Source organism: Nycticebus coucang, chromosome 9, assembly GCF_027406575.1.
Source record: "Nycticebus coucang isolate mNycCou1 chromosome 9, mNycCou1.pri, whole genome shotgun sequence".
Lineage (NCBI taxonomy): Eukaryota > Metazoa > Chordata > Mammalia > Primates > Lorisidae > Nycticebus > Nycticebus coucang.
Window position 1 is genome coordinate 80,576,697 of NC_069788.1, and position 12,761 is coordinate 80,589,457.

The window sequence follows — 12,761 nt, forward strand, 5'->3', positions numbered from 1 at the left end:
GATTTATAGGTAAACTATCATTAGACTTAGGGTAAATGCCATGTGCTCATGGGAAAATCACCAACAATGCTAACACAAGTCTGATTTCCCTGTCAGACAAAAATCCTCTGCTCTGCGTGTGATGTGTGTGTTCATACAACACACCAATCTTTTATTGTTCCCCAGCTTCAGCTCAAGCTTTATTTTTTATTTATTTATTTAGAGACACAGTCTCACTCTCTTCCCCAGGCTAAAGTGCCATGGTGTCAATATAGCTCACAGCAACCTCAAACTCCTGGATTCAAGTGATCTTTCTACCTCAGCCTCCTGAGTAGCTGGGAAACAGGTGCCTGCCACAACAGCTGGCTAGTTTTTTTGCCTTTTTTTTTTTTTCCCCCATTTTTAGTAAAGATGAGATCTCGCTCTTGCTGAGGCTAGTCTCTAACTCCTAAGCTCAAGGGATCGTCCTGCCTTGGCCTCCCAGAGTGCTAGGAGCCACCATAGCTAGCCTCAAGCATTTATATTAAAAATATATATATATATATATATTTTATATATATATATTTATTATATATATTTTTTATATATATATAGTCAGATTTAATGAAAACCTTTTAGTTTAAAATTTTAAATTCCCTACAGGACCGAAGAGATTTTCTGACTTGGGTCTTCCCCTTTGCCAGAGGCTCTGGTGCCTTTTTACTACTTCTGTATTCCTTTCTAATAAAATCCTATCTTACCACTGAAAAAAAATAGATTCTTTTAAGTATATTTACATTATAAATTGCTTGGATTTAACACTTGAACCAAGATATTCCAAGCTTTAAAAAATTCAAATGTCCACTCCACTCGCCACTCTTAATTGATCTTAGTACCCTCCTAACTCCAAGTTCTCAAAAGATGTTTGTTGAATATTTATTTTTTTAATTTTTGTTTTTATTTAAGTAAACCACAATAGGAGATCCCACAACAACTTCTCTATTAATTATTGATATTCTTCTCATTAAAAAAAGGCCCTACTAAGCTGAATTTCATATCAGAGAACAAACTCTACCAGGAAGAAAGACTATACAGGACCTATTCCTGGATCCACAGCCCTGTAATGGAGGCCTCTTGAAACAGCATGGGAAAAGAGTAAGTCTGGGAAGTCGTCCTGTCTATATGCTCAGTGCACCAAATTTTCACAAAGTATCAACAGAGAAAATTAATAGTAAATACCACTGATATGGAAATGTTTTTTCCTATTTGTCTCTCACAAAAGACAAACTATGAAACATTTAGTATTGGTAAGTGTCCTGATCAGGGTCAGCAAAACTTACTCAGTAAAGAGTTAGATAGTAAATATTTTGAGCTATGAAGTCCATATGGTCTGTCTCAACTCTGCTGCTATGGAGTGAAAGCAGCCACAGACAATACGAAAATAAAGAGGCTGTGCTTCACAACTTAATTAAAAAAACAGGGAGAAAGGTTGGAAGTTTGACAATCTCTGGGCTGGATAAATGCCAAAATAAGCACAAGGTGGTGGTGGTGGTGGTGGTGGTGGTGTGGTGGGGTGTGGAAAGCACTATCTGCTTGCTTGGCAATAAAAAACAAAGAACAAACAAAAACTAAACACCTTAATTTATGAGCTCAAGATCACACAAAGAAAGTTTACTTTTCTTATAATCTCCTGATGCTATTTCTTTTATCTAAAACCCATAAATAAGATTTTCCTCTTTAAATAATTTAAAGACATTATAAAAACCAAACAAAAGCCAGAAACTGTGCAGCCTACCTTCTTTTCCAGGGAGCTGCTCCACTCCTTTAGCAGGTTGACATGCTGCACTGCAGAGCTGGCCTCGTGGGCCTTGACCTGCTGGTTTGTGCCCTGAAAGAGCAAAGATGTGAGGGATTGAGTCAACTTTAATTCACTGTACACAAAAGAAAGGGTAACATAAAAACAGCACTAAAATTCAGGTTGCGTCTCAACCTCAGAAGAGTCATGCTCGGGGCTGCTTAGCTACTTTGTTTGGGTGTGAGGCTGTGAGGAAGAACAAAGAGCAACAAGAGAAAACTCTCTGCAGTGTGACAGTGAGAATCTCAAGTTCATGCTCTTCATTCCTTGAGCATCGCTCTCTCTCTCTCATTTTTGAAATAGGATCTTGCTCTGTTGCCCAAGCCAGAATGCAGTGGTATCATCATAGCTCACTGAAACCTCAAACTCCTGGCCTCAAAGTCATCCTCCCACCTCAGCCTCCCAAAGTGCTGGGATAATAGGCATGAGCCACCATGCCTGGCCTCCTCGAGTTTCTCAACTTTCTTAATCATAGTTTCACATTTGTAATATCAAGAAATTAAATTTTAAACTTATTCTCATTCCTTTATAAATATTTTTTTCATTAAGAATATAGTATAAACAGAAAATGTTTAGATACCTATAGCTATAGACAGATACTGCTAAACAGCCTAGTAAATATCCAAGCAAAGTAGAAAATCTAAAAAATTTACTTAAGTGATAATTTATTAATTCAAATACACTACATCCAAAAATGAATTATTCCTAACCATTCTAAATATATTTATAAAGTTACATACAAAACATAAACAATCTACAGAGTACATAAGATGTAGACCATTTTACAGTCAGGAATAAGCACATGAAATTGTACTCCATTTATTTAAGGAAATAATTAGTAAGAAAATATAATCTGTTTTGCTATTGAAAAATTGAGAAGTCAAATAAAGCATTTTAATGATCTCCAAAACATATACTCTGTACATAGAATATTCATATATATATGTTGATATAAGTATTGCAATATATAAACATATATATACACATACACAGAGAGAATGAATGATACTACGTACAACATAACAGGGGGAGGCTCGGTCTCGCTGGAGACTAAAGCAAAGGAAAAGCTATAGTCATTCTTACTCTTACGCTGTTTACTCTCTCAGAAAATGCTAAGATGCCGATATCTCTGTACTGATTTCATAATAATGTATTGGTGGTACATGAAATTAAATATAAAATACTTTAATTGTAATATGTACTGTCTGTTGACAGTTTTAAGGTACACAGTTAAATGAAAATTCAGTTCCAATTCACTAGCAACCTCAGATGTGTTAAAAAAACAACAACAACAACAACAACAAAAAACCAGATGTAGGCTTCTCACACTACACGTGTGACAGCAACAGAGACGCCCTCCCCACACCGTTTTCTTGGGAGGTGTGTTTCTAAGAACTGTGCTACATTTTGAGCCTGACCCCAGCTGGGCCCAGAGTCAGCACAGGCTTGTATAGAAAATACACCTATGGACACACACATGTGTGATCCTTATGGCTGTGTACTGACACACACTGTTGAAACTATGTCCGGTTTGATACTCATTTATATTCAAATAACATCAAATTCCTTAACAATCTATCTAGAAAACCCACCAAATGTCAATCCTGTTTGTCCCATTACTAGCTCGTTTTGGATATAGTTCTCTTAATGTATTAATTTCCATCTCAGCATAGTGTCTACCTAGTATCTTAGAACACCACCGGACTAGAAAGCGAGCACCCAAAAGTCTGTTGCACACGGCTTTTGTCACCCACGCAACAGGGTGTTTTAGTTTCATGACAAAGACTAAAAAGAGTCCAGAACTTGCATATTAAAATGTTAATATAAACTTTCTCTCATGGCATAATGTCAGTGACTGGGAAGGACAAATGTTGGATACTGACCTGAAAAACGCAGCCATAGCGCTTAAAACTACAGGTGCTGGGGGCATTGACACACTCTGACAAGTGTGCACTCAACTGCAACGGGAAAGAGACGTGAGTTGTGGCACAAACGTTTGCATGAAAATGTTCAAACATATCAGGGTACAGATAGCATCTGGGTTGTACTGTTTAAAATGGTGTTTATCAGCTACAGGTGTGTATAGATCATCTGCTTCCTATATTTCTATGCAGTAAATATATGGTATAGTCACGTGATACACATATATACGCCAATATACAGAAATACATTTACTATAACATTTCCTAAACTTGCAGTTTCTATAGAACAAATTGTTCAAAATGTGACATGCCATCTGTAGTGCCAAAATTAAAAAAAGAAAAAAAAATGTAAACTGAAATGCACATTTAAAGACTAAAAACAAAAATTGCATGAAACACAAAAAAAAAAGCATTCAGAATGCAACTGGGTCACACACCTAATATACGGTACACAAAAATATATTTTCAAAGCAAGCTTACCCAATACAGCATTACTCATAATACTAGAGATAACTGGAGATGAGTTTTTCCTTCATCTAAAGAGACTTTTCCCTCTATACAGCCAGAAACTCATGTATCTTTCCAAAGACATCTAAGATCATTCTAATAACATGTATCTTAATAGTGTTACAGCAAATAACCCACATTACAAAGAAAATAGTCCACTATTCAGCTCAAACATTGGTGAGACATCAAATAAAAACCATTCAACAATGTCCAAAGAGGCAAGGGAATTGAAAAGACTATATAACAAGATATACTGTGATGCATTAGGCTAATAAAACTGAAGGATAGTTTCTTCTTTTATTGAAGATATTCTCATCCTGAAACTCTGGGGATAGATCTTTTTAGTTTTTTTTTTTTTTTTTTTTTTAATTTTCATTGGAGATAGAGTCTCTCTCTGTCACCCAGGCTAGAGAGCAGTCATCATCATAATAGCTCACTACAACCTCAAACTCCTGGGCCCAGGCAATCCCATCTCAGCCTCCCAAAGTGCAGGATTACAGGCAAGAGCTACTGTGCCCAGCCAGATAGAACTTTACAGAAAAGGATCAGACCTGTTAGGAGAGTAGGTGGGTCAGTCCAGCACATAGTCTAGAACCAACTTTGCTATGTGCTAACATGCATATGACCCCTGTGGCTCACAGACTGCCTGTCCAGCACAGGTATGGTCTACAACTATGACACCATGACAAAGACAGTCCTTTCCTCTAGGTCAATGTTTAGGACGGAGGAGAAAATGGATCCCAAACCTTCCTTTTTCCTATTATGACAGCTAAGGAGGAAGGCCAATGTGGGAATGACATAAAGGATGCAGGTGATTGCTGCCAAGGCTACCTATCACAGAAGGTCTCTGAGCCAACGCAGATTAAAGTGGTTAAGGGCCTGGCAGCCTAATGTTCTTGCTGCTCCTCCAAACCTAGGCTGGGCCACCCTTGGAGATGACAGGTGATTGGCCTGGAAATACAGTGTGAAGACTACATATAGCATCATTAACTTAACATTTTAAAATATACTTTTCCAGTGCCATTAATGCAGTGACATTAAGCATGTACCATTTCTAATTAATTGAAATCAGGAATATATTGAATTTGACATATGTTATCTTCAGCATACTACTATAAATTCAGTATTGTACCCTTTACTATCAATATTCCCAGGGAATATTTATTCAATAAATACAGGTTTAAGGCATTTTAAAAAGATTAAATTATTTCAACAGCACAGATTTATTATACATTAACTTTAACAGAGGGACTGTCTGGCTGTGCATTTTACATGCATTTTCCTCAGCCCTCTCAGGCACATTGAGGGCCCAGAGGCCACTGTCATCAGGCAAGACCCTGGCCTCACCCCTCAGCATCAAGATCCTGAGAAGATGCACCTCGGGTGAGAGTGATCTTTCGCTCCTCCCGCATGGAGTCCCTGGTCCTAGGCCTACACAGGTCTTCTTGCTCAGTCAAAAACATATGAAGTAGGTCCTCCCCACCCCCTACAATATCCAGTGGTAAAATTTGAGGTTGTTGAAAAATGATAAGGTGAGCAGCCTCCTTAGAAGTGACCAACTGGAAGCCTAGGGGAGCCCAAGGCTCCAGAAATAGCAACTAAAGGGTTTCCAGGTCAGGATTGACAGAAGAATGTTAAGAATCCTTGGAATTTTTCCATCTGGATATATACCGACCAAATGAAGTTAATGCGAAGAAATCTACCTGTTTCAAAGAAAGAGTGCCAAGACATACATAGCCTCTCAGGGGGCTGCACAGCTGCCCTTCTGTGGCTGCAATGTGGGAGCCGTCTCACCCTGCCCAGGTTGTGTGGTTCTGAAGCATCTTTGTAAGTTAATTTGCTTTCTTGACATGTTTCTTACAACAATTCCTAAAGATTTTTAAAATAACTTCTAAAACAAAAAAAAACCCCTCAAAAGTGTCACTTTTGTTTGTACTGTGAATAAAATAGTCACATTTTCTTAATTCTTAGTATCTTTTGCTCTAAATTTATCACTTTTGTAGCTTTTAACTGCTTGCTTCTCACTTTAAAAAAAAAAATAGTAATGGGGCTTTTCATTGTTTTTATTTGTTTCTCTGCCATACACACTACTATCATGACCTGGGACAACATTAGACTTCAGCTCTTAAGGGAGCAGTGGTGTGCTGGAAGACTTCATAAATGCCTGACGGAGCCGGGCTGCACCCCTTACCTCACTCCTCAGCAGAGTCTGGACACTGCACTTATGAGGGCAGGATACAACCACGCAGGGACACTCGGTGTCTTCGTGTTTCTAGAGAGAAAGATAGTGTTGTCAACTTTGAAACAAACAGCCTGTCTTCCTTAGGTCTCCTCTGAGGGCCCCATATGGACCCAAAGAGAGGGCTGTATTCACTGTCATCATATCCTAAGTTATGACACTCACATAACATTTGAATGAGTCATTATATTCAAAAAGTTTGAGGCTAGGTATAGTGGCCCTCACCTATAATTCCAGCACTTTGTGAAGCCAAAGGAGAGTCTCGGTCTAAATGGATAGGTGTGAGGACCAAAGATAGTGGTAGGGCCCACTAAAGGGAGGTTAGTCCTCAGGACACCAGACACTGTTCTCATGTAAGGAGAACCTAGAACAGGCCCCAACTATGCAGGTGCACTATGGGTCTGCAACCCAGAAGAGACATCTGTAAGGCTCAGGTCTCTTCTGCTCCGGAGCTGGCCCTTAGAGGCTCTCAGCATCCATAGGTGTGAGTCCACTGCCATCCTTTGCTTGACCAGCAGGCCTATCTCAGGGAAATTTCCACAGGGGGACACCAGGGCATCAGGTACAGACTTCTACCCTACTCAGCTATGCTCAGATTCAGAGTTCCCAAGTCCCACAAAGCCAAGACCATTTTTTAATGGGAACACATTGGGCAAGTGGCATCACTTCCTTGGCTTTGACCACTCATCTATACATGCAGAGTAGCAGGACCTCACTCCCAGAGATGCTAAAGGCTAAATGAGCTCATGGGCCTGGAGAGCTGAGTGTAAGTTCAGAAACAGGGTAAACATTCTATGGATGCTACACCTCCTCCCTTATTCCCCACTTTTATCCACCTGGCTAGACACCGGGGGTGGGGGGTGGGGCAGTGCTTAGGTCAGCAAAACAAGGACAGCTAGGATGCAGACAGACAATCACCACCATGGCCAAGGGAAAAGTTCAGGGTGCTGCGGGAACAAAGTGCAATTGGAGCCAGGGATCAAGGAATGGAGTTGGGGTGGGGGAAGAAGGGGCAGTGTTTTGGTGCTGCAAGGCAGGGTACGGGATGAAGAAGGTGAGGCTGGGGGCCAGCAGGGCAGACCCATCAACATTTTTGTATAGAGAACTTCATGAATCTGTGCAAATTTCTAGAAGTAGGTTCCTATGGTGCAGATATTTAAAATTGGGCTTTCAAATTTTGACCAACCACCCCCCAATACCCCTACCTCAATCTCTATTCCCATCATCATGGGAGTGCATGCTTGTCCCCACACCCTTGCTAATTCTATCATACTTTTTTTTTTCTTGCAGTTTTTGGCTGGGGCTGGGTTTGAACCTACTACCTCTGGCATATGGGGCTGGCACTCTACTCCTTTGAGCCACAGGCACTGCCCCCTATCGTACTTTTTAATCTGATACCTGCAATTCTTCAGTAATATGTAGTTGAGAATATTTTTGATGTTTGCTAATCATTTATATTCTCTTTCTCTTAAATTGCTTTTTTATAGCTTTTGCCCACTGGAGTGGATTGAATAGTGTCCTTCCCAAACTTATGTCCACTTGGAACCTCAGAATGTGACCTTATTTAGAAATAGGTCACTGCAGATGTAATTAAGATGAGAACTGGGCGGTGCCTGTGGCTCAACGGGGTAGGGCGCCTGTCCCATATGCCAGAGGTGGCGGGTTCAAGCCCAGCCCTGGCCAAAAACCAAAAAAAAAAAAAAAAAAAAAAAAAGATGAGAACATACCAGATTGGTGGGCCCTAAATCTAATAACTGGCATCCTTAAAAGAAGCAAGGACACACACCAGGAAAACGGCTTGGTGAACACAGAGGCAGAAGATGAAACGATGCTGTCACAAGCCAAGGGACACCAAGGACCACTAGCAGCAACCAGAAGTTAAAGTTACCTGAAAGCCTTGGATTTAGGATTTAGGATTTCTGGACTCAGAACAGAGTCCAAAAATAAATTTCAGGGTTTATTTTTTTTCTTCCCTCTCTCTCTCTCTACACCTTTAAAATTTATTGTTTTAAGCCACCAACTGTGGTACTGTTACAGCAACCAAAGAAAAATAATATACTCATTTTAAAAAACCTGTTAATCTTCTCTTGATTTGTAAGAACTCTTAGCATATTAATGAAATCAGTCCTGTATATAAGATTAACTATGACTCTGATACACACGTAAGCAGGTGTATGTACATACATGTGTTTGTACAACACAAATACATAGTGAACCCTATGAAGCCACCACCAAGGGACAAAAACTTGACAAATAATTTCCATATACCTGCACACTTCTCTCCTATGTCATCCTCATTTTACCCCAAGGAGTAACACTAAAACCACAACTCCGAATTTTGTATTTCTCTACTTATAAAAAAGTTCCATTACACATATGTAAATGCCAAACATACACACGTATGTGCCAAACAAGACACTTTCATTTTGATTGTTTTTTAATTTTAGTAACATGGAATTCTACTATAGGAGTCTTCCTTGACTTGACTAAATATTATGGCTCTGTGACTAATCCACATGTTGCAAATGCTACAGGTCTTGAACTTTCACTACCATATGCGACATTACTCTGTTATATAATACTGCCATAATGTAATTTTCACCACTATATCACATACAGTCCACTCGGCTCACCACCATGAGCTGTTTAGTTTCCTGCTGATGAATGCTTGAGATGTTTCCAGATTCCTACTGCTCTAGTTATGCCTGACCACATTTCCTGATGTGTATGTCCAATTCTTCCTCCTACATATCTAGGGAAGAACTGCTGATTGATTTAGTACATGAATGTCCAGCCTAACAGAACGCTGTCAATGTTTTCTAAAGTGGCTAAACCTATGTTTCTACCACATATGTTTTCCCATAGACCAAGATCTTTACAATCCTGATCTTCCCAAGCTAACAGAGCTGTTAAAAGAGACCTATACTTGATAATTATAGACTAATGTAAAAGGGTCAGGTGTGATGGTTCATGCCTATAATCCCAGCACTTTGCTAGTCCAAGAGTTCAAGATTGGACTAGACAACATAGTAAGACCCTATCTCTACCAAAACTTTCAAAATTATCCAGGTATAGTGGTTCACACATGTTGTCCCAACTACTTAGGAGGCTGAGCTAAGAGGATCACTTAAGACTAGCAGTTTGAGGCTACTATGAGCTGACACCACTGCATTCTAGCCCAGGGAACACAATGAGGCCCTATCTCCAAAAAAAAAAAGTAAAGGAAGGTTTTTTCTGATATTTTAAATTATGCTGATCTATAGATTAAAAACAAAAACAAAGTTCAAAACAGCTGATATACTGTGTATGCCACCATTAAAACATAAGAAAAAAATCCTCATATAAACCCCAATGATTCTAGAGTTTCAATGCTTTATCTATGCATATTGTATCAACATTTGATGTATGTGACACCATATAACATAGAGAATAAAGGAAAATTAGGATGACCTGGTGTTAGGTCTACCTATCAAAAATAAATTTAAGATGTGTCAAATGGTTTATGAAGTGAGTGTATGATGCCCCATAATCATATCATTGTATACAGTTATGATTTAATAAAAAAATTAAAAAAAAAACAAAAATAAATTTAAGATGGGAGGAGAAAAGACTAAGTAAGTTAGAGTTGAAAGAACGAAAGCTGGGAATCAAATCATGCCACAACAAAGAGAGGAGGCCCAGGACAAGACACAAAACCTAGTATGAAAACAAACACATGAGCAACTCCTCTGTGGAGCCAGGGAAGGGACACCCAGTAAGAACCCTCAACACACATTCTTGTTAAAACTACAGGCCCTGGGGTGGCGCTTGTGGTACAGTGAGTAGGGCGCCAGCCCCCTATACCGAGGGCGGTGGGTTCGAACCCAGCCCCAGCCAAACTGCAACAAAACTACAGGCCCTGAAGCAAAGCAACATACACCTTAAGAGGTACTCTATCATCAATGTTGTTAAAACCATTTAAAAATACTTTTCCTGGGCCAGGCCCAGTGGCTTACACCTATAATCCTGTACTCTGGGAAGCTGAGGTAGGAGGATGGTCCGAGCTCAGGAATTCAAGACCAGCTTTGAGCAAGAATGAGACTCCACCTCTACCAAAAATAGAAAAAACTAGCCAGGTGCAAGAGCCTATAGTCCTTAGCTACTCAAAAAGCTAAGGCAAGGAGACTGCTTCAGCTCAGGAGATTGAGGCTGTAGGGAGCTATATGACATCTCTGCACTCTACCTAGCATGACAGAGTGAGACCCCGCGCACCTGAAAAAAGACAGTAAAAATAGTTGTCATCACAAGAGTACAGCAAGATTTATAAGGAATATTTATCTGTGCAACGCAGGTCCCAAACTTGCTGATTATCATTCTATTCCTTAGCACCTATTGTCTTTCTCCCATGTTTGGTTGAAAAATTCAAGACCTAGATCAAATCAAATGCCATCTCTTCCCCAAATTCTTCCCTCCTCCTATAAGTTAACTGGTCCTTCTTCGTTGCATATTATTCATGGTACAGTCACAGCACTTTCTATCCCTGAAGTAGGGAAACCACAATTTATTCTTGTTTGCATTCTGCGAACAAGCACAGAGCCATTTTGTGAATCCATGTACTATGCTAGTGTTTTAGAATCTGCCTCTTAGACCTTCTGCTGTTCAGTCAGTCAGTCACTTACGTAATATTTAATGACATGTTCTACAATTCCTTCTCAAACAAAAATTAATTAATGGATTCTATTCTGCAAATAAATGTAATTATTTTTACAAGAAGCAGTCTAAGTTTGATAGCAACATACAACATACTAACATGCGTAAGTATTGTTCATTAGGTATATCTCATTCACTAGATTTGTTCAAGACAAATACTACTGCTATTTCTCAAAGGGGAGGGCATAGTTCTTAAGGGTTCTTAATAACTGAAAAGGTATACAGGACAATACAAAAAAAAACAAAGCAAATAAAAACAACTTCACAATGGAAGAAAATCACAGGCACAAGAAGTTATAGGAAGGTGGGCGCGCCTGTGGCTCAGCGGTAGGGCGCCGGCCCCATATGCCGAGGGTGGCGGGTTCAAACCCAGCCCTGGCCAAACTGCAACAACAACAACAAAAAAAATAGCCAGGCGTTATGGCGGGCGCCTGTAGTCCCAGCTACTTGGGAGGCTGAGTCAAGAGAATCGCCTAAGCCCAAGGATTTGGAGGTTGCTGTGAGCTGTGTAAGGCCACGGCACTCTACCGAGGGCGATAAGGTGAGACTCTGTCTCTACAAAAAAAAAAAAAAGTTATAGGAAGGTAAATATGTCTCACTTCATCAAGAAAAGTAAAGAAATTTTTCTCTAGATGTTAGTCATTAAGAGCTCCAGAATATCTGCCATGAATTCAACAGTGGCCCTCACACCCTGGCTGCATTTCCATGGTCTCTTCCCTTTAGCCACCATGCTGCCAAGTCCAGACAGCACGTGCCCAGGACTTTGTGAATGTTGGTTCTTCCCTCAAGTCCTAAGGCCCCAAGGACATCAGTTCACATGTATCTACAGCCTGGACTATTTCCTATGCCTGTTCTCCCCACGAGCCTGTTACCCTAACCTGAGCCCCACCTTGGCAAGATGCCCCGGTTCATCACAAGTGCTAGTTTCATCTTTCCTTCATACCCCACATTCTAGCCACAAGCCAATCCTCTCTCTCCACCCTCAGGTGCACCCAGTACCACGGCCCCTCCCCCAGCACCACCACCTGGCCTAGCATTCTCCTCTTGCCTGCCTGACACCCCTGCTCCACCACCTTTGCATCTCACCCATGTTTCTCACAGTTTCTGAAATCCATGGCCAAGGTGGCTCCACCTCAGAGTCTACATGCTATCACACTATCTGGCCTGTCTTTGAGAAGCCTGTCCTGATCACTTTTCCCTTGATGTCAGCTGACTTTTTCTCCACAGGACTTATTACTACATAGCACTATATGTTTGTTGTTTATCTCTTCCCACTACAAAGTGAATCTCCACCACTGAATCCCCAGCTCCTGGAATGGTGTCTAGCAAATTAGTAAATGTTCAATGAATGGACTATTTTAAAAGTTTATCCTTCACCCTCAACAGCTCTGCTTTCCTCTTTAATTTACACAAAAGTGATATGAAAATAACACACACACACACACACACAACATAGAACCATGCCAAAATAACTGAGGTATGAAAACATTCTAAGTTCTCATCTCTCCCAGAATAGACAGCTGCATTTCAATGCTGCAAGATAACTGTAAATGATGATTATGTCATAGAGCTGTAAAAAGATCACGCAATC

At 40.2% G+C, this 12,761-nt stretch overlaps 1 protein-coding gene across 5 annotated transcripts in view; it reads right to left on the bottom strand.

Moving 5' to 3' along the window:
• The window catches only part of TRAF3 (TNF receptor associated factor 3), a 124,647-nt gene that overhangs the window by 18,223 nt on the left and 93,663 nt on the right, over positions 1-12,761 (bottom strand). For 4 of the 5 annotated variants that reach the window (XM_053602483.1, XM_053602485.1, XM_053602482.1 and 1 more), the window contains 3 exons: positions 6,434-6,514; positions 3,697-3,771; positions 1,754-1,846 (listed from right to left, as the gene is read on the bottom strand). In XM_053602483.1, the coding sequence (XP_053458458.1) occupies positions 1,754-1,846; positions 3,697-3,771; positions 6,434-6,514 (249 nt within the window). The remainder of the gene's footprint in view (positions 1-1,753; positions 1,847-3,696; positions 3,772-6,433; positions 6,515-12,761) is intronic. The other variant, XM_053602486.1, reaches the window with a different exon arrangement.